The sequence below is a fragment of the Mus caroli genome, unplaced genomic scaffold (genome assembly GCF_978045245.1).
Source record: "Mus caroli unplaced genomic scaffold, Mus_caroli_1 scaffold_9, whole genome shotgun sequence".
NCBI lineage: Eukaryota > Metazoa > Chordata > Mammalia > Rodentia > Muridae > Mus > Mus caroli.
In genome coordinates, this window is record NW_028227264.1 from 117796583 (window position 1) to 117819004 (window position 22422).

General features: G+C 44.2%; 1 protein-coding gene across 9 annotated transcripts in view; it reads left to right on the top strand.

The window, feature by feature from the left end:
• Window positions 1–20243, top strand: part of Saxo6 (stabilizer of axonemal microtubules 6) — a 28366-nt gene extending 8123 nt beyond the window's left edge. For 4 of the 9 annotated variants that reach the window (XM_021173913.3, XM_029482911.2, XM_021173912.3 and 1 more), the window contains 11 exons: window positions 1188–1355; window positions 2404–2498; window positions 2578–2677; window positions 7316–7345; window positions 7677–7852; window positions 8785–9087; window positions 9935–10044; window positions 10132–10241; window positions 15084–15333; window positions 17533–17592; window positions 19331–20243. In XM_021173913.3, the coding sequence (XP_021029572.1) occupies window positions 1188–1355; window positions 2404–2498; window positions 2578–2677; window positions 7316–7345; window positions 7677–7852; window positions 8785–9087; window positions 9935–10044; window positions 10132–10241; window positions 15084–15333; window positions 17533–17592; window positions 19331–19443 (1515 nt within the window). In that variant the 3' untranslated portion in view covers window positions 19444–20243. Of the gene's footprint in view, window positions 1–1187; window positions 1356–2403; window positions 2499–2577; window positions 2678–7315; window positions 7346–7676; window positions 7853–8784; window positions 9088–9934; window positions 10045–10131; window positions 10242–15083; window positions 15334–15756; window positions 16855–17532; window positions 17593–19330 lie in introns of those variants that run through there. The other 5 variants (XM_085843195.1, XM_021173914.3, XM_021173915.3 and 2 more) reach the window with 4 other exon arrangements.
• Window positions 20244–22422: the final 2179 nt, after the last annotated feature.

A 22422-nucleotide genomic window follows, 5' to 3' on the forward strand; every position in this document is an offset into this window, starting at 1 on the left:
CTCTTACCTCAATGAAAATGCTAAATATAAGCAGGCAAGGGGCAAGAAGAGAAAGTCCCAGCTTGAACATCTCAGCATCATCTTAGGTTCTCTCAGAAAACGGGAAATTCAGACAAGGAAAAGATAATTTGTGGAGCTGACAACAATTACTTTAATAAAACTAATGTCTGTTCATATTATGAAAATACACTTAACTTCATTTATCTCATTACTAAAGTGGTGGGAGGAGGTGGAGGACCTCTGGGAAGGAGAGATCAGATAAGGAGTTTGGGGTATTTTTGCTTATGTAAGAGTTTGATCATGGTTTGACTGTTTACTCAAAACATAGTAACAGGTACAGACATTTGACCATTGGCTACTAATGACACACGTGAAGCCAAAATGCAGTCATATACAATTTTTCTTTTTGTGTATTATAATTCAACGTTTTATGGGTTTTTGTTGGACATTAGTAAGAGGAGTGGCCCTTGGGCCTGAGGGTGTTGGATGCCCCAGTGTAGGAGAATGCTAGGGTGGGAAGGTGCGAGTGGGTGGGTGGGTGAGCAACCTCATAGAGGCAGGGGGAGGGGGATGAGATAGGGGAGTTTCTGAAGGGGAGACCTAGAAAGGGGAAACCAATTGAAATGTGAATAAGGAAAATACCCAATTTAAAAAAAACACAAAAGACATACTATACTAAAGACATACTATATACTAAAGCTGAATTTTAAGAACACACTGAGGACCTATGAAATAGCTCAATAGGAAAACACATTTGCTGCCAGTCATGATAGCCTAAGTTTGATCCTTAGAGCTCACATGGTGGAAGAACAGACTCCTATGAGTTATCCTCTGACCTTCATACACAAGTCATAGCACACACACACACACACGTACACACATACATATACACACACATGCACACACACACACACACACATACACTCACATACACACACACATACACGCACACACACATCATATACACACACATGCACACACACACACACACATACACTCACATACACACACACATACACGCACACACATACATATACACACACATGCACACACACACATACACACACACGTACACGCACACATGCGCACACACACACACACATTAAAAAAAAAGATCAATTAACCACCTAAGTTCTGTACCACTTAGTAACCAACCAAAAATGTAACTATTTTTTGTTTGTTTTAAGGTTTTCCGTAATAAAAGCCAAATTATTCCACAGTTCCAAGGCAATACATTCATCCATGAGACTGAATACAAGCGAAATTTCAAGGGTTTAACTCCAGTGAAGGAACCAAAGTCAAGAGAGTATTTGAAAGGAAACAGCAGTTTGGAGATGTTGACTCCAGAAAAGAAGGTACCCACCAGCTCTGACCTCCTCCCCGAGGTCTCAGCCTCTGCATGCCTGCCTTTGTTTCTGCCTGAGGCTCTCTCTCTTCTAGCATTGATTCATTTGTTCAGTAGATGCCAGGTGGTCGTTGACTCCTTCCGTGGAGCCAGGTCCTGTGTAGACTGAGAGGACAGGATGCAGACATGCCAAGGCTCCGCAGCGCTTAGGCTGCTGGGAGACAGATACATAGATAACTAAAATTAATGCAGCATGACCATACCTAGCAGGGCAGCAGGTAAGTCTCCCAAGTCCAAGGTCAGACGACTGGGCTTACAGTAGTGTGAGCCGCAGGGCAGCAGGAAGGATGGAGACGTGTATTCTAAAGAAGTAGCCGTTAAACAGAGCACACACTTATCTTAAGGGAAAATTTCTACTATGCTAAATTATAGTTAGCATAATTAATATCATTTACTTCAGTGAAAATAAGCCCCTGAGTTTGTGTGTGAATTTACAGATATTCTGAGTTATGACATTAGGCTAGAGACATCGCAGAGTGTAGAAAATGTATGACTAAAAGTAAAATTATGTACCTGTGTGTGTATGTGTGTGTGTGTGTGTGTGTGTGTGTATGCACACATACACATGCATTACACACAGCACACACACACACTTTTTTATTGACCTATGACATTCTTGAGGGGGAGTGTTATTTTGTATAACAATGTGCTAATTAGCAAAGCTTTAATAACTGATCACTTGACTATAAATTTAAGGGCTAATTCAAAATCTTTGTTCAATATGTGGTAGCATTGTTTAATATTTTGATGATATTTGTTGATTTTTAAATTCATCTTTAAAAAACCCCATAAAATCAGGGATCTAAACTCCTTGGTTTCAAAACTTGTTGATTTGGGTTTGTTTGTTTGTTTGTTTGTTTGCTTCAGTAGCTAAACATCTACAAGCAAAAAATGTAGTAGAGTTTCCAGGCCTACCTTTATAACATGTATGTTTTTACTTGTATGTCTGACATCTCTAAGCATAAACGCTCAAATTATTTCCATTTCAATACAATAAGGCAGATGAGCCTTTAGACTTAGAAGTAGACATGGCGTCGGAAGACTCAGACCAGTCCGTAAAGAAGCCTGCTTCATGGCGACACCAAAGGCTTGGGTACGTAGCTCATCAGGAAACGGTCATGTCTGGGTGGTCAACTTGCTAAAATACTTAACTTGCGTTCTGTCTCTCTCAGAAAAGTGAATTCTGAATATAGAGCAAAGTTCCTGAGCCCAGCCCAGTATTTCTATAAAGCTGGAGCTTGGACCCGGGTGAAGGAGAACCTGTCAAACCAGGTGAGTCTGATCGCACACGCTCTTCCGGCTGAGCCAGCCACTGCACCATGAGTTTCATTCACAGTGTGAGGATGGATGGTCCAATAATAGCACCCCAAATCCCACCATCTTAAAATCGTAGTTGTCACCTTACCGGTGTGTGTACTGTTTTTATAGCAGTGACCCCCATGGAGATTGACATTGGTTATCAAAGTCATTTTTTTAAGCCATTAAGTATCAGATAGTTCTAATGAGTTCAATTTGCAGGACGATGGCCTTCTTGGTTGGGTCCTCATGCCATCCGGACCTACTTTGAACTAAAAGTTCTCTCTATCAATAATGAATGGTCCAGGAAGGTTGCTACAGTGTGCACCCCTGCAGCGTGTAGGAAAGGGGCGTGTGCAGCTCGAGGTTCGAGTTCTACTCTCGGGGTGTCCTGATGTAGCAGGAAGCTGGGGATCTAAAGATAGGGCAGAGGAGAGGGCAGTTATAGCCTCCTGTTGAGAAGCGGGGCTTCTAGTCAAAGGACAAATGGTAGAAAGTCTATATTACTGTATAATTCGTGTCTTAAAACTTATCTGGACACTTTTCAGCCCTTCTCATGTGCACAAGCTAAATTAAACCATTTTTTGGGTTGGATTGTATAATAACAGATATTCTTTTCTGTCTATCTTTGCAAAGAGGGTAGATTGGGTCTGGTCTTTGTGAGCTGCTGGTTCCGTGAGACAAGTGGCCTGCCACACCCTCCTCAGCGCTCTGTTTCAGGGGGCTCTCAGACTTTTCCACTGCAGCTACTCTCAGAACTGTCTACCCAAGCTTCGCTCAGACTGCACGGGACAGGAGCAGCTAGCCTAGCCCAGGCTGTGCAGGACAGGAGCAGCTAGCCTAGCCCAGGCTGTGCAGGACAGGAGCAGCTAGTCTAGCCCAGGCTGCACAGGACAGGAGCAGCTAGCCTAGCCCAGGCTGCGCAGGACAGGAGCAGCTAGCCCAGCCCAGGCTGTGCAGGACAGGAGCAGCTAGCCCAGCCCAGGCTGTGCAGGACAGGAGCAGCTAGCCTAGCCCAGGCTGTGCAGGACAGGAGCAGCTAGCCTAGCCCAGGCTGTGCAGGACAGGAGCAGCTAGCCTAGCCCAGGCTGTGCAGGACAGGAGCAGCTAACCTAGCCCAGGCTGCGCAGGACAGGAGCAGCTAGCCTAGCAGCTCCTGGTCATCTGGGCATTTGTCCATTCACTCTGGTAAAATCAAATAAAAAGTTTGAGTTTCACAAGCAGCCATAATGGAAAAATGACTGAATCCCCTAAGCTCTTGCACAGTTGAGTAGTATTCTAGGCCTTGGCAAAGAGATTATTTCTGGGGGATTGGGCAGGGCAGGAGAAAACGGGACCACTGAACCATGTGGCTGAAGAGGGCCCGTGGACAGGCCTGAGGAAGTTGCTTTGGGAAGACTCTTGGCTAGTGTATGGTTTCTTCACACTGAGGTGAGTTGGTATTTAGGCCTCAACATCTAGTGCGTTTGGAGGGCTGGAGATGTTGAAGTCAGGTGGAATTCTCTGTTGTCCCGGGGAGGAGGATGCTGTGCTGTAATGTAGAGGCTGCTTTCTCAGTTTCACCCGATGTGGTGTCCCCACGCTGGAACCTTGTCAGAGATGTATTAGTTGCTACTGGAAGTTTATAAATTAGGGTGAAATTTGCATCAGCCTTTTATCAAAAAACCAAAACTTAAGTTGGCAAGAGGAGGGCATAGCAATTCTCAGAGAAGCCAGTGATCAGTTTTTTTTTTTTTTTAAGATTTATTTATTATTATATCTAAGTACACTGTAGCTGTCTTCGGATGCACCAGAGAGGGCGTCAAATCTCATTACAGATGGTAGTGAGCCACCACGTGTTTGCTGGGATTTGAACTCTGGACCTTCGGAAGAACAGTCACTGCTCTTTACCTCTGGGCCATCTCTCCAGCCCCAGTGATCAGTTCTTATTAACCAAGTTATAGACATTTAATAGGGGCCACGTTTTGGCTAAATACTAGATTTTTTTTCCTGGACTACTGTTTGTGGTATGTGGCTGATACTGAGTGACCTGAATATCAAGTATTCTGCCATCTTCTCCCTGCCCCCAGCATTTTTGGCATGTATTCTGTGTATGTGTGGTGTGTGCAGTGTACATACGTGGCTGTGCATGTGGAGGCCACGGGTGGAGCTGCTTGCTACCTTACTTTTTGTGACAGTATGTCTCACAGAACTCAGATCTCACTGATCGGCTGTGTGCCTGGCTACTGAACTCCCAGGGCCTCCTTTACCTTCCAGTGCTGGAATTATGCAGGGGGTGAGTGGGCAAGCGCTGTAACCCACCGAGCCGTCTCTCCAGCCACAATCCTATCACTGACACACTTTCTGCTCATAGTTCAGATACTAACTTCATTCCTTTTGAATTGTCTACATGCTATACTTTGGGAATCTGTTTTGAGCAAAGCTACTGGGTGCTCTGTCTTAAGGCCTGCGTGCTTACTCATGGAATAGACATCCTGTGCGAGCTGTGCGAGCTGGTTTTGATTGTGGCTATGTGTCCCACACCTGCATCATTTCAGTTACACACTGCTGCTTTATAATGGTCATATAAGACTGCCTTTAATAATGGAATCTGTTTTAAGTTAATTTGGTTTTTGAAAAGGTCTAACCTTAGCCTCATAGCAGTCCTCCTGCCTCAGCCTCTCCCATGCAGGCTTAACAGGTGTGTGTCACGATGGCTCGCTGGCATGTCCGTCTTCTTGTCTTGGTTATGGATGTGACTGTTGAGGCCAGTCAGGACTTCGATTCTAGATAAAGTGCTGCATTTGAGATCCACCCTGTAACCTGACAGATGCTGTAAGGACCAGGTGTAAGATCTCTCCTCGTTCATTCTTGCTGTTTTCTGAATTCGATTTTTCCCCACATAAATTTTAAATGATTCAGTTCAAATTGGGAAAAATAATTCAGTAATGAAAACATTCTACTTACAGTGTTTAGATTGTGTGCGTGTGTTTGCATGTGTGTTCATGTGTCTGTGCCTGTGCCCATGGAGGCCAGAAGAGGGCAGTGTATCCCTAGGAACTGGAGTTATAGGCAGCTGTAAGCCACTTAATGTGGGCGCTGAGAGCTGAACTGGTTCTGTACAGGAGCGGCAAGTGCTTTTAGCCTCTGAGCCATCTCTCTCCCCTTGGCTTATAAAATATCCCGTCATTGGGTGACATTGTTGGGAATAATGCATTCTTATCCTTTATAGCAGTCCTGGTCACTGGCCCTAGGGGTCATTTCTGAAATCTACACTCAAATTTCCCCTCTTGCCAGTAGAGGACCTTACTTTGAGAGACAGTTTTTTATCTTTGTTTAGGATTATAGACACTTAAATATAAAACTGAGTGTTAGCATTTTTAGGAAGGATGGCTAATGAAGACTTGTGAAAGCATTGGAGTTCATAGGTCATTAATAAATAGAACTGAATAGGCATACTGAAGTGCCTGCGCTCTGTCCTTTCTAAACGGCTATGGGCTCTTCCCCCATTCTCAGTCTTTAAGCACACGGAGCTCCTGTGTGAACAGGACGCAGTCTCCTTGTCTGTCTTTACACTGCTCAGCATGGAAGGCTGTGTTGATTGGAGCCCTTTGAACTGGCCCTTCAGTTCATGTCCTTGTTTGTCTGCTAGGACACAGGTTGTGGCAGTGCTGGGGTGGCAGTTACATACTGCTGCTGAAGAATGAGGCCCCAATAGAATACATAAAACATCTCTCCCTGTGAAGGCCAAACTATTAACTAAAATAGTTGAGGGATAAAAGATTATACAAAAGTGTGGGAACTCTGTTTTTAAAAATATAGTTATTAATAGTAACAAACATGGCTAAATATAATAACATTTAAAGCAGAATTGTAACAAGTCAGCTTTTTTCTTTTTTGGCACTGTATAGGTGCATTTAGAGAAACCAGCAGGTGGCAGTGTTATGTGTAAAATAAAAAGGTTTCCAATGGTAGTTGGGTTCTTTTCATATAAAAGTACATTATTTGCAAATTAGAGAATTCAAAGTATTTTATAGTTCCTCGTGATTTAAAAAAATCTTATTTTGTTGAATATATCACCATTATTTGGAAGGGATTTATTTTCGGTTATATAGTGTGATTTTGTTTGTTTTGTTTGTTTTTGTTTTTGTCCTTTTTTTTTTTTTAACTTAAGGTTTTGCTGACTTCAAGGGAAACTAAAGGATTTGGAGAAAGAATCTCACAGTAGTTAGTGGGGTCTTGTGTAATAGGAGAGGCTGGCAGAGAGCTGGGGGATTAAGCTAGACTAGGAGTCACTGGCATGGAGCCACTCTTCTAGAGATGGGGAACAAGGAATAGCAGTCAGTTACCTATCAGCAGCACCATCACAGCCAGAGATGAGGAGAGAGGGATGGCAATCAATTATCTATCACCAGCACCACAGCTTCGCAAGAGCGTGGCTGGTCCTCGAGCAGCGTTAAGATGTCTTGGTTACTGAGTTCACTATTGCTAAGGATACAAGAAATGTAATTGTATTGACAAGTTGGTATCTGTGTAGAAGGAAGAATAATAAGGTCCACTATCTCATTGATTCCCATTGATACTCGTGTGTGGCATTAACCTGTCATTAAGTGTGTCTCTGTATTCCTCCCCTAGGGCTCTCTAAATGCCATGTGGTATGCAGAGGTTGGTTGCTTTTGAGTTCTTAAAAACTATAATAATGCATAGAATACTTGTGTAATTTCAGTTGAAGTAAAAAAGTATTTGTCAAAATTGTTCTTAGCTACTACAAATGTCTCCTTGCCTAGTAGTTCGGAATAAAATAGCTGCATTATGCTTTTGCTTAATTGTTTTAATATCTGCTGAGATGCTTATTCTGATGAGTGTCTGTGGCTGTTATTTTGCCTGCCTTTCTCATTGGACTGTGGCTGTATCCTGCTTTGGCTATCTTATGTATTTGTCAGTATTTGTAAAAGATCCTTGGCAATAATGGAAGGCATCTGGACTCTCTGCATAGGTCAAGGAACTCCGAGAAAAGGCCGAATCTTACAGGAAGCGAGTTCAGGGGACACATTTTTCTCGGGACCATCTGAACCAGATTATGTCGGACAGCAACTGCTGTTGGGATGTCTCCTCAGTCACAAGCTCGGAAGGCACCGTCAGTAGCAACATCCGAGCACTGGATCTTGCTGGGTGAGATGTTCTTTGTGGAAAGTGAGAAGGCTGTGTTATAGCTTGTGTGCATCATAGGATGATGTAGGAAAATGGCCCAACTTACTCACAATCTGCTCTTTAGCCAAATGGGTCTCTTATTTCATTTTTTAAAACTTACTCTCTGTGGTAAATGTAGCTATATTATACTTGCTTTTTGTGTTTCTGTATGAATAATAAATAACTCTGGGCAGCTAACTTTTGCAATATTCTTCGTAACAACAGAACAAGATAAGATAGATGTAAAAGAACTTTAAGAAGTTAAAGAGCAGCCATAAAAACTTAATGAAAATATAAGCTAGTGATATATATCGATTATCATTTGTTAATGAATTTTGCGGCTCATGTGGAACTGGCCCTCTAGTTATAGAGAATTCTCTGCTGTTTTAAATTTTAAACTGAGCACAGTTTAACTATTTGTAAGGGAAATTACACATTGATTTGTAGCTAATAAAATAGAGCATTCTCATATAGTCACATATACCTAATTCATTTATAAATTCTACTATGTGATCTTGCTTTAAAAGTTCACAAAATACTCTTTAATAATATTTTGGAAAGATGAATCTAAAATATAAAAATTTGAATCTGCATACTTGTGCATGAATATGAGTTTAGTTATGACAAATTTGCCTCGTTGGAGTTAGTTCTTTTCATTTTGAGAGTAACCTTTTACCCTTTTGTCACCAGAAGTGCAAGTGTGAGTGTGTGTAGTAGGTAACTATTACTTTTTGGAATATTTAGTGGACACTTGGGCAGAGCTTTCTCTTGCTCTATTGCACAATAACTTCACTACCCAGACAAGGCCTTCAGTATGGAAACGAAGAGACAGGAAGTCTCACACTTGCTAACCCAGTATAAACTGAGACACTCAAATGCAGATTTGCAATAAATTTTTTTTTTTTGAAATGCAGAGACCTTAAAAACCACAGGACCCCCCAGAAACACCCTCCTACCAAACTAGAAGAAAGAAAAGTTACCTCAGGAGAGCAGCCCCTGAAAAGCCCCACCAGGAGACTGGAGATGCCAGAGCCTGCCGCCTCGGTCAGGAGGAAGCTGGCTTGGGATGCTGAGGAGAGCACGAAGGAAGACACCCAGGAGGAGCCCAGGGCGGAGGAGGATGGGAGAGAGGAGAGAGGACAGGGCAAGCAGACCTGTGCGGGAGAGCTGGAGAAACCGGACACACAGACACCCAAGGCAGACAGACCGACAGAAGGGTGAGACCTAAGTTCCTTAGCGTATAGGACATTCTAGTACGTGACGGATGCGTATGTGCTGTCACTGGGTACACGGTTGCACCGGCACCTCTGTGACTAGCAAAGAGCAGTGACATAGGTGCTGCCACATGGAGTGTGCTGGGATCACACAAAGTGCGAGGAGCACTGGAGCACTGGAGCACTGTGCTCTGCCAGGGGCAGTCAGATAGTTCTCACACGCGCCCTGTGCTGAGGATTCTCCAGATTTGTAGTGTGTCAGGTAGGATGACTTCACTGGGGAAGCTGGGATTCATTAATATCAGACGCTTCTGTCAAGAAAGAACGGCCACTCCCTTGTAATATTTTTAAAGTGGTTTCTGAAAATAGCCAACAAGGGCGGTTTCATGTGCAGACCACTTTGGAGGAGTGGCTCTTTGCCTTTGTTGACAGTCCACTTTGTCTGTAGCCAGGCCCTTTGTTCGTTCATGGATGCAGGCGATGGGAACTCGTGCTGACTAACTGGAAGCCGTCTTCATTATGGATGGCTGGTGTACAGTGATCTCCCCTCCTTTCTAGGCTTAGCTTCTCTAACTTCTTATGGATTAAGAAGTTTTAAAAGGATTGTTTTTCAGTCGAGACTTCCCTATATAGTCAGAGCTGGCTTGGAACTCATGACTCTCCTGAGGCTGCCTCCTAAACACTGGGTCATAGGCTCCCTCCATGAGGGAGCCTGAATTTTTTTTTTCAAGAAACAAAACTAGACTTCTCTTAGATGGTTTATGTTTTCTTACTGCGCTACTTAACAGTAATGAGACAGTTTTGATCAAATTTTCTGGAAGAAAGGCTTCCTAATAAATTGTCTTGTTAGGTCGGAGACATCTTCTGTTTCATCAGGGAAGGGAGGCAGGCTTCCTACACCGAGGCTGAGAGAACTTGGTATCCAGCGGACGCACCATGATCTCACGACGCCAGCTGTTGGTAATGGTCAAACCCTGCAACCTGTCATCTGCCCTTTTAGAATGTAGCTTAGTGTGACCGACATGCGCTTTTCATGGGATCTTCTAGGTGGCGCAGTCTTAGTGTCTCCATCTAAAGTGAAGCCACCAGTCCTCGAGCAGAGGAGGAGAGCGTCCTCCCAAGATGGCTTAGAAACTCTGAAGAAAGACATTACTAAGGTAGTTATTTGTATTTCAGAGGAAAACCTCATCTTGCGTTTCCATAGTTTCGTGATAAATGACACATAGGCTCAGACTTCAGAAGACCCCACCGATTGCATGCAGAAGTATCCCTGTTAGCTCTCAGTAAGGCAAGACTAAGGCACTGGGGTTTCTTTGCTTATTTAGTTGGTCTTGACATTGTGTTGCTGCTGATAAGCATTCACATGTTCTTAGTGTGACTCGTCAGGAAGGAAGAACAATACAGTCTGTTGTCTGCTAGTTGTGTTCCAGCCACATTCCAGGCACTGTGTAGTACTGGAGATAAAAGCTAAGACCAGGACTCATCCAGCCGTCAGCCTAGCAGGGGGCAAAGCCACGGTCATGATATTGGAGGTAAAACACATCAGGTAGGTGTCAGTACCATGAGAAAAACAGGCAGGCGATAAGCAGGAAGTGGTCAGGGAGGTTCTCACCAGCAAGGGTATGAATAGAATCTGGAAAAGATGCAGGACTGATCTGGGCATGGGAGATGGTGTTTTGGACAAAGAGAACAGAAATGCAGAGTCTCTGAGGTGAGAGGACCAGTCATGTGTTCTTGTGTCAGGAACAGAGACTTGTCTGGGCAATGGGTTTTGAGACATAGTGCTGTGCTAAATTGTGTAGGGCTTCGTAGAGCATGGGAACAGCACACATGTTCTTCCCAGTGAGACGGGAGGATCGGAAGGGCAGAGCAGTGACTTGATTTGGCTCAGACATTTTCAGTCACTACTTCCATTGCATTGAGAGTGGACAGCAGGGAACACGTGTGAAAGCAGCTAGCAGTCAGTTACCAGACCCAGGGAGACATGGTGGTGCTGTGGATTGTAGGGGTAGGTGGTGAGGGTCTTCTGTGTGTACACTGAAAGGTGTGTGTGCCAAGAGATGCTGGAAGGGGATACGGTACAGGGAGAATTAGGATAACTCAAAAAAATTTGGGCTGAGGAAGAGGAATGGGATTGTTTAACTGAGATAGGAAAGATGGATAAGACAAGACTTGTCAGAAAATAGCAAGGGTTGTCTTTAGGACACGTTCAACTTGAGAAGACTACAAGCTGCATGCTGAGTCGACATGTTGCTGTGAGCTGACTATGCACATTTGAAAAGCTGGGCTGCAGAGAGATATGGGTATATGTATATGCGTGTGTGTATATGCATATATATGCACACACATATGCACACACATATGCATATATATACATGTTTGTACACACACACACACACACACACACACACACACTATTAAACAGGTATTCGAGACTTGGGCAATCCAGGGAATAAATATTCATGGAGAATGGGTGGAGACACATCTAGGCCCCAGGACTTAGTATCAGGTAGGTGAGAAGTAACCTGAAGGGGACAATATCAGTGACGTAGTGAGAGTCAGCAGTGACGTCAGAGAGGAAGGAGCATCAAGAGGCTGCACTATAACTTGGTGGTGGAATGTGTATGTCTACTGTGCACCAAGTGAAACGGCTAACTCCAGCCCCTGGGGATCTAGTGCCCTCTTCTGGCCTCTGGTATTATTCCCATAAATGGCATTCATAAGTACACACACACACACACACACACACACACACGAAAAGTGAGTGTTGGTGCTAAGTCAGTAGGGATGAGACTTAGAGTCAGTCAGAATCTTGTAAAAGCTGCCGTGCAAGAGATTGGAGAGAAAAGTCAGGCTGAGTCAGGGACACCTCTGTGGCTTTGCAGCTTTGTTTGTAGTTGGTAGTGGTAGGAGTTGATCCTGTGGGCGTGGGCGTGGTTGGCAAATGCTACACCATTGGCTGCATTCCCAGCCTCCAGATATAAGTCATTCAAGATCTCTGTCCAAGAAAGGAAGCAAAGAGCAGTGGGTGTCTGGTGAGACTGACGTGCGCCATCTGTGTGTGGTGTTTGCTACCCCACCTTAACTTAAGCTCGGAGAATGGGCTGCACTGCCAGCCCCTGCCCAGGCTCCCTTAGATCTGAGGATGAAACACACACACACACATACACACACACACACACACACCCACACCCACATTGTTCAATGCCAACCTGTCTTATTGGCTTAATTGCTGGGCACTTGTAATCTACTGCAGCTAATGTACCCTTTCCAATATTCTTAGTGCAACACCCTAAAAATCCATCCTCAGCTTCAGTTGCTCAGTTACTTTTAGTCCCAGCTCAATACCCTAATCTCCCACCTAGAGGAGCGGCCTAAGGTCATTCCCAGAAAGATCTCATGTGGCTGGTCGGTCACCTTTTCCTCCTCCAAAACACTGTAAGAGTTCCTCTCCTCCACTGCATCTCCTCACTTCCCCTGTAGGGACCTAGAAGTCCCACTTCCTTCCTTCCTCCCTCCCAGCAGTCCCTGCACTTCAGATCTCTGAGGGGCTCCCAACACCATCAAATGACACCCTCCTGAGACATCCTTACTGATAGATCAAGAACCAATTCTGTCTTAACATCAGACCCACCCCCTACAAGTGCTCATCTGTTGATGAAGATAATCGTACAGAAAAGTTTCACACACATGCTGTGTATTTCTATCATACTTAGTCCTCATCGCCCCCTCTTGCTCACCACCTACTCGCCTCCTTCCTCCAGCTAATGTCCTTTCCAGTCTGCCCTTCCTTCTTTCTCCTTTCCTCCTTCTTTCTCTCTCCTTTCCTCCTCCTTACCCCTGTTGTTTTGGTGAGGCCCCACAGTGTTCTATTAGGGTTTGAGTAGGGTTTGTACAGGAGCCCTGCTGCCTACCAGTCATGCTTACTGAAGAAAAATGTCTCTCCCTTCCCAGAGGCCATGACTGCTTACACATCCCCAAGGAGGGGTGAGCCCCTCCCCCACAGTTACCACAGTGTACTTGTGAGTCCCCAAGGAAGAGTGCTGAGTGTGAGTGTGTGTGTGTGTGTGTGTGTGTAAGAGAGAGAGAGGGAGGGAGGGAGAGAGAGAGAGAGAGGAGAAAGAAGAGGAGGAGGAGGAAAAGGAGAAAGTGTGTGGGTTCTTCTCTACAGGGAAGAGCAGGAGGAAATGAGACTGGAAAGGTGGGTAGGGTGAGGAGTTTGGGTGTTGTCCTGATGGCGTTGGGAGCCCCTCGGAGATCTGAAGTGCAAAAGCCAGTGTGTTTGACTCACAGAGAAAATCAAGTCACTGGCTGCTCTGGGAAACTCTTTTCTTCAAGGAGAGTTGGAAGAGTGTGCCAGCAAAGGCTTGAGGTTCAGAACTAGACCAGTCAGTTTGATTGAGTCTGAGGATCCCTTCAGTTAAAATGTTTTGTCTTATTCAGCTCCTTTTAACAGGAGTGAAAGCAAGATGGCAGAGTATATCCATATCCAAGCCATATGGGAAGAAAAACAAAACGTTTTTTAGTGTGACTTGTAATTTATTAAGTGTAAAGGAGAAAGAGGAAGCAAATGGGAGATTTCTGTTCTTTTCCTGGACCTTAAGTTCTCTTGGGAGGAAGCCCTCAGCTGAGCTCTTTGGTCACAGAGCCTTCCTGTGTTTGGAAACTGTCAATGTCACATCCATGGGCTCAGATGAGGACTCTATGGGAGTCCAAGCAATGACTAAAACTGTTGTGTCTGTGTGTGACTTTGGTGCGTTGCCACCTATCAAAAAGTACCATTGGCCAGGCAGTGGTGGTTCATGACTTTAATCCTAGCACTCGGGAGGCAGAGGCAGGTGGTTCTCTGAGTTTCGAGGCCAGCCTGGTCTACAGAGTGAGTTCCAGGACAGCCAGGGCTACACAGAGAAACCCTGTTTCAACCTCCCCAGCCCCACCCTACCCATCCAACAAAGGAGAAAGGAGTCCAGTCATGGGGGCTCTCAGGGTCAAGCTGCATTGTTGCTGTGGAAAGTTGAAAATATGGACGAGTGAGAAAGGACTGTTCTCCCACTGATGCTGTGGCGAGCGACGGTCGCTGTGGGCTCCTGAGGGTCTTGTGGCAGTGTGGACATAAGTGGTAGCCTACAGGCAAGGCTTCACAGTCTGTTTTTCCCTCTTGCTTCTTGTATGCTAGCTTTGTTTGAGCTCGTGTACATGGTTCTGTGTTGACTTGATTCTTACTGCGCTCGCAGTGCACACACTTTTGCATCCTTAGGCATCACTCACTCTCATGGCAGAATGGATGCTAGCTGTCGTTCATAAGTGTTAAACCAGACCCTATTGTTCAAATACAATTTCCAGATTTGTGTCATTTCAATTTTATTTGAACAATCTAAAGCTACATTTTGGTTCATTCGGTGTTATCATCTCATCTGAGTGTTCCCAAGTATTAACACAGTTCAAGTAGACACAGTTGCCGAGTTGTGAAGCGTAGGCTGTGCTTTGCTGGACTTTGAAAGACCGAACTCTGTGGAAGGACCCCCTGTCTTTCTTCTTCTTTGCCATATCTGCATATTATATTCAATTTAGTTAATTTCTACAGTTTGGTAAGTGAACATTACTACTTCAGTGCTTTTATTCTGTGATTTAAAAAGGCTAGTGAGGTAGACTGTCACTCCATTTATATCCATCTGAAGTACTTACATATGCCCCTTTCTGCTTAGTAATGAGAGCTGCTATTGCTCTAGGCTTACTATTGCTATTGCTCTAGGGGTCTCTGTTAGTGTAATAATTACTCTTTGTTGATGTCTCCACATGCATTGTCGGTTCAGTGCATTGTTAATGTTCATTTTACTGTCCTAAAATGTACACAGGTCTATTCTCTGTCGGTGGTTAAGCCGTCTCTCCAGGGACTCTGTCACTTCCCCCACACCTTCTGTGACGTGTGACTGGTTACATCTGAATGTTGATCCGTTCTTTACTTTTGTACACACATGTGCGTCTTTTTTGTCATCCAGAAAGGAAAACCCCGTCCCATGTCCCTGTTGACTTCTCCGGCTGCTGGCATGAAGACAGTTGATCCCCTGCCTCTGCGAGAAGATTGTGAAGCCAGTGTGCTCAGATTTGCTGAGGGTACTCTTCCTGTTTCGAAAATTTTGGACCGTCAGGCCAGCACCCCTGGGCAGCTGCCTCCATGTGCCCCGCCTTACTGTCATCCGTCCAGCAGGATCCAGGGCCGTCTGCGAGACCCTGAGTTTCAGCACAACAGTAAGTATTTTGGTTTTAATTTCTTATCTCTTAAAAAGAAAAGTATTATACTGATAGATCCATGCTATAAGAGGAACCACTTGCTGGCAAGCTCTGTTAGGTGTTTTACTTTTTCTCTTTTCTTTTGTCTTTTTAATTTATAATGGACTCCCCTTCCTTCCCCCTCTCCCTCCCTCTCTCCCCTCTTTCTCCTTTATTTTTAATTTCTGTGATGGGTTTCTGTGAGTGGAGCAGGTTTCACTGGACTCTGCTGCTGCGCCCAGGTTCACAGTTCTCACTCCATGCAGTGAAAGGCGCATCCCGTGTCTTACCAAGGGATGCAGGAGACTGGCCAGGTGTGGCGGGTGTGGCGGGAAACAGGAAAGAAGAACCACGAAGCCCCCGCGCTCCCTCCAGCTTCTCTTGACCTCCAACGCTCTGCAGGACCAGAGTTCCCGAGTTCCCTTCGCTGCCTGCCAGCCCCACACAACCGTCCGTCCCACAGTCAGATGCCACAGCACCCAGCAACCTGGTTAGAAACAAAACTCTAGAAGCTTATAATTAACAAGTCAGATTTATAGATCAATAAATTCTCAGTTCACAAGATGCCCACACAGTAATTTCAGAACCAAGTGATAATGGTATAAGCTGCCCACCTAGATTAGACAGGTAATCTCAATTGCTCTATCATTTATGATATCATAGCCACCTGTGGCTATTTAAAGCCACCCTGGCTCAGGATCTTCTTTCTGTCCGTGCTCCATCTCGCTTTTCCTCTCTTAATCCGCTGCTCTCTGTCCCTGCAACTCTTAGTGCTGCCTCCCTTTTCCCTGTCCAATCACAGGCCTCCTGCTGCACTAATATTTTAATGTAATTGGACAGGGAAAATCCGGCCACGCCAGGTGTCACTGGTGCTTCTTTTTCAGGCAGGACAACAAAAACTGTCCCTGGACATTGCCCGGTGTTGCTTGGATGTGGAATTCAAGATTTGTAAATTCGAGGAAATTGTGGTTTCCTTAGGTTTTGTTAGACATTGCTCTGCTGTTTGGTGTCTCCCTCTGTCACAGCTGGAAATTCTCCGGCAGCTTTTGTCCTGTCACTTTCGTATGTGGTGGCTGCTCTCTGATGGCTTTGGGATTGTCTTTATGGTCATGCAAATGTTACTGCCACTTTACATTGGGTGTCTCCCCACTCGTTCTCCTGGTTCCCTGTGGGCCTTTCCACCAGATCAGGTCTTCTCTGACTCTGAGGTTTTCTTGAGCAGTAATTTCAGAAGCTCTAGAAAGCTTTAGGCATGTATTTGTCGCACTCCTGGGAGAGGCAGTTATCCAGCTGGGTAAACTTGGAGAAGATGATGTGTTCTAGCCAGTGCATAAAGAGCTTCTCAGAGTTCCCTGCTTCATCTTACCGTCACTACAGCTCCAGAGGAGACCCAGCTATCTCCAACACCCTTAGCCCCCAACCCACACCCCCGTCACCTGGGGACAGACAGGGGGTGCTGCTTCTTAGTTCCCCCACTCTGCTGACATAAGACTTCTGCCCCCTCAGGTAAATCCCGTGTTACTCTCCCCCCTCTTGCTTTCCATCCTCCAGCTTGGTTACTGTTTGCTAGGCTTTCGTTTCCTTCGTTCTGTGAACTTCTGCTGTCTCTCTAAATGTGTGTATTGAGTTTTTGCTTCTCAATAGAAGCTTACTTTGTCTCTTTGAAGTTACATCAATGTTCTCATTGGACACGATCCTAGGCACCTAGCCATAATGTATGTCCTTGCTAAACACGTGACATTTACCCAGTGGCCCTTGGATGTCATAGTTTCCATCAATATACAGACGTAACGGATACACTTTCTCATGATTTACTTTCGAGATAGTTTACTGATTTGCTGTGTCACATCACCTAAGATTGGTCAGTGTATCACGGACAGAGATGAGTGTCTCATGGGCACTAGAAGCTGGGAAGTGCCCGACAGAGGGGCTGGCATCTAGCTGAGGTGTCCTTGCTGTGTCGTCTCCTGGCAGGAAGTGGAGAGAAGGAGGGGCAGGCCCTCCCTGAGACAGCTTTAGGTCACAGCCTGTCCACTTCTGAAGGTCCAGTCTCCTCTTGTGATCACAGCAGCAATTCAGTTTCCCTGTGAATGTTTGGAGGGGTCAGACCTGCAAGCCATTCCACTAACGTGATGTTTAGTAGCTAAAGAATAATGTCTTCTGCCTTTTTTCTTCAAGTGGGAAAACCAAGGACGAACAATTTGCAGCTACATCCACACGATGCCTTTAATGATGAAGGTATTTTAGTAGTTACTTAAGCAGCATATCGGCACCTCCCAGCTCGCAGAGTGCTTCTGCAGGTGCTCCTACATTAGGTCCTTGAGGTCCCAAGATAAGGATGAAGTCCTTCTTGTCTGACACAGGGGTCCCCTGTGTGCTGGCCCTGTCTGCTGTCTGTCTAGAATCTGGCCTGATGTACCTGTAGCCTGTATATTCTTATCATGTTCATCTCTAAAAATATGTGTAATTGATGAAAATAGACACTTCTTCCTGTATATTCTTCATCCTGTCAGATTTTTTGATTGGGCAGGAGGCCTTTTGAAGACTTGAGGTAAAGCATCGAAATGACTGTTGTCCCGTCCTGAGAAGCACGGCTGTAATCTGGGAAGTGCCAGTCATTCCTGAATTTATTGACTTTGAATTCGGAAATAAATTTAAATTTAATGCTCTTTCCATTGCATGCTAAGTACATTAGAAAGTTTTTCTCTTTTAGTTAGTAACTTTGTGGCTCTTTATTCAGAGAACTAGAAAGCGAGTTATGTTTTGAAATACAAACCTGGCCACTTTGAATCCACTACTGCTTTGTCTGGATGACAAATAACAGTTTTTATACCTATGTGGTGGGTTTGCTCACTCAGAATATGGAATTTCAGTACTGAAAAGGGTAGCTTAGTGCCAGATATTTTCCCACTACATTTAGGGAGATTTTCAAAAAATGATATAACAAAACATGTTAATATATAGCATTTTGAAAAGATTTATTTTTATTACTTTTGATAATGTGTGTGTGAGCATGTACACATGTATGCAGGTGTGTGTGAGCATGTGTGCATGTGTGTGTGAGCATGTGCACATGTGTGCTTGTGTGTATGAGCATGTGCAGATGTGTGTGTGAGAGTATGTGCACATGTGTGCATGTGTGTGAGAGCATGTGCACTGTATGCATGTGTGTGTGAGAGCATGTGCACATGTGTGCATGTGTGTGAGAGTATGTGCACATGTGTGCTTGTGTGTGTGAGACTGTGCACATGTGTGTGAGACTATGTGCACATGTGTGCATGTGTGAGAGCATGTGCACATGTGTGTGAGTATATGCACATGTGTGCATGTGTGTGAGAGTATGTGCACATGTGTGCTTGTGTGTGTGAGCATGTACACATGTGTGCATGTGTGTGAGAGTATGTGCACATGTGTGCTTGTGTGTGAGCATGTGCACATGTGTGCATGTGTGTGAGAGCATGTACACATGTATGCAGGTGCCCTGGGCCAGAGGCAGGAAATCCCTGGAGTTGGAGGTGCGGGTGGTTGTGAGCCACCCAATGTGGATGCGATGAGTTGAACTCAGGTCCTCTGGGATAGCAGCATGTGCCCTTAGCCTCTGAGCCATCTCTCCAGCCCCAGCATTTTGCTTTTTAAATTGAAAACCTGTTTTTGCTCCAAATAGTTGTACTTCTGAAAGTAGGATGGCTTCCCTGATAATATGGCAATCAGAAGCTGTGCTTAATTAATGACATTATGGGATTCCAATGATGTAAAAAAGTTCCCAATCCATTGGCATGTTGACCTCTGGTAAATGTGGGAAACGGCCACGAAAGATGATGAGCTAAACACTTCACTTCCCAGGCTCCCTGTTTCCTCATAGACAACATCAGTATTAAGTCTCGATGGGTGCAGTTCCCTGGCAGTGGCACTTTAAGCATAATTCTGTTCTGTCGATGATTTACATGGATGTAATCCTGGGATTCTCTCATTACAGATGCAGATAGACTGTCTGAGATCTCTGCTCGCTCTGCAGTTTCCAGCCTCCGGGCTTTCCAGACTCTAGCCCGAGCTCAGAAAAGAAAGGAGAATTTCTGGGGCAAACCATAAACCTCTCATCTTATCTAAAGACAAGCTGGCTCATCTTTACTTACTCAGTGTGTTAAGATTTTCAGAGGGTTTGGATTTTCTTCTAACACTTCTGACTCAGATAATTTGAATTTTCAGTGGCTCATCTTAGCCAGAAAATTGTCATGCAGCTGTGTCTAAGTTTAATTCTTGTCTGAGTACAAAGGTGTGGGATTATGCATTTCTTCTCACACTCTGACTTTTGTATCAGGTGCTGGGGGTTGCTAGTTGAAGCCTGAAAGTCATCTACAGAATATTCTAAAGGGAGAAAATGAAGTCAACATTAAGATCTTCCAACTTAATTCTCCCTTAGATTGGTCTTAGGCATTTTAATAGCTGTAGGTGTCATGAAAAGAATCTCACTGTTTTTATTAGCACCTTCTGTATACACAGGTGCAGTGTTAAGATGATTGGACTTTGAAAAGCTGGCTGTACATATTTTTCTTATTTATGTAACAAAATTTGCTGAGAGAATATGTATATTTTTGATCTTTTTATGTATTTTATTTGTATAATAACTGGCATACATTTGAATAATGTCTAGATTTTGAAAAATGACTTGTGAAATGGAGAATTAAAATTTTGTAGACATTTAAAAATGAAAATTAAGTGTGCTTGGCTTCTTCAGGAAGTTATCATGTGGAATAAATATCTTCTAGAAGCATTCTATTAGAACTGCTTAATCAAAAATTATACTACTATTGCAGCTGCTAAATGCAGTGAAACTGAGTCTACAGTATTTTTTTTCACAAATATGAGGTTTTAAAAACAGATTCATTAAAAAATTTAAACACCAACTTGATGCTTCTGTTTTCCTTTTGCAGGAGATATTTAACTGTTGTTTATGAATCAGGATAAATTAAAGTTTCTAATAAGAATGGGTTTCATAAACATGTTAAACACAATCTCTGTAGTGGTTCCTGTAAATGGCTTGGGTTTTCTTCTTTTTGATCAAGAGAGGGTCTCTGTTTCTAAGACTGTCCGCAGGCTCACTCATGATCCAGTATGATCCTCTGTGTTTGCCTCCTGAGCCTCGGAATTACAGGCAGGTGCCATCCTGCCTGATGAAGGTGCGCACCTTCCGCGACATCCCTCAGATGCTGTGTGTTGGGAGGTTGAAACCCATTCAATAGCACTGTTCGGGGAAGGAGGAGACCAGGAGAGAGGCTGGCTCACTGGGGGTGTGCCTGTGAAGGGTATGTTTTGTTAGCAGGTGTTGACCTTTGCTGACCCATGCAGATCGATTTGCAAGACCGGGGAGTCGGGGTGGGGGGGCTCTGAAGACCTTAAAGGATGAGGCTGACTACAGTCTAAGGCTGACAACCTTAAGACAACCTCAGGGTCAGTGTACTTCGGTACACAAACGTAACAAGGAAAGCGATGCTCCAAGGAAGGTTGAGCTCAGAAAACCATGTAAATCAACACTAGGAAGACACACTAAATAGTAGCACAGCCACCCTTTCTCAGGGCAGACCAACTGAAGCACAATTGCCTGGCACTGTAGATTATATCTGGGAAAGCACGAGATCAAGGTAGAGGGCCATATCCAGACTCAGGACACCCTGAAGACAACACTCAACATGTCCCTTCGCCAGATGGTGCTCTGTAGCTGTGATCTGACATCCAACAAAAGGGAGCGTATCTTATAAGTTGAATGGAGATGTTTAACATGGTAGGCATGAGATCATGTCCAAGGACAATCGGAACAAAATTCACCTGAGGTAAAGGGCTTCTGGCTTTTTCCTGGAGTCTGAGTAATGAGAACAGGCCATGAAGTTTCCTGATATCCAGAAGGAGCTGTGGGCTTGACTTCGCTTTAAATCAATTTTTATCTGGGCATGCTTTAAGAAGCTGATACTGTTGCTATTCTGTTTTGATGAGTTTGGACAGATTTCCACATCTGAAACCAGTGCAGGTACCGAGGGATGGTTCTGTCTGTGGTGTTTCCTGGTCCTCAAGGCAGCCATGACTCAGAGTTCAGAAACTTTCTCTGGATTTCACCTATCATTTTGAGATCGCTCGTGCTTTTGGTGTGGATATTTCCTTTTTAATTTACCACTGGCAAAGCCATTTTGGATGGCTTGTAGTTTGAGACTATACCAAACATTTGCTGTTTGCATTTGAGTCCCTGTGTGGAGCTTTCTGCTCTCTTCAGAAACACTCTCTCCCCACCCTGACTGTCTCTCTCTGTAGTCTTGGCTGACCTGGAACCGGCCTCTGCCTTGTGTTAGATACGTGCCACCATCTCTGACTTGAGTATACCTTTATTATTTATTTATTTATTTATTTATTTATTTATTTATTTATTTATTTTTGAGCATATGTGTTAGAGGTACAATATGGCCAAATGGATATAATAATAACCTGGAGACTTTGTGTTTTTGTTGAAATTAGCATTTCATGAGCCATACTCAGGAGTGAACATTGACATTTAAACCCCTGTAAGAGCTTTTCCCCCAGATGCACACTTTCCTCTTCTCTGCAGCCCCACATCCACTCCAGGAGCTGACTTTCTCTCTGTCCCCCTGGTTGAGAACCCAGGACAAGTGCCTATGTGTGCATACATATCAGACATGGTTTATATGCTAATCTTTGGTCCACCTCTGGATCCCTTTGGGAGTCTGAATTCCAAGGTAAGAGCATTTGAAGAACAACTAAGAGCATGATGAGTATGTTTGGTGTGTTAGTAGGGAATAGCATGCAATTTGAGCAGAATCATCTTTACTTTATAAATAAAACAAATTTAATAACGACCCAAGATCCCGCTGTCCAGTGAGTTAAATCTAGGCCTTCTTACTTGAATTCCTCCCACAATACTTTCTCTGAAGTGTTTTGCTCACATTTAATATCTACTATGAATCATGTTTCTGGTTGATTCACTTGGGAGTTAGTTTTTCTCCTTGACTTCTTGGAAGATAAAATATCTTTCTTTTCGAGTCAGGAAAACAAGAGAACGTGGGC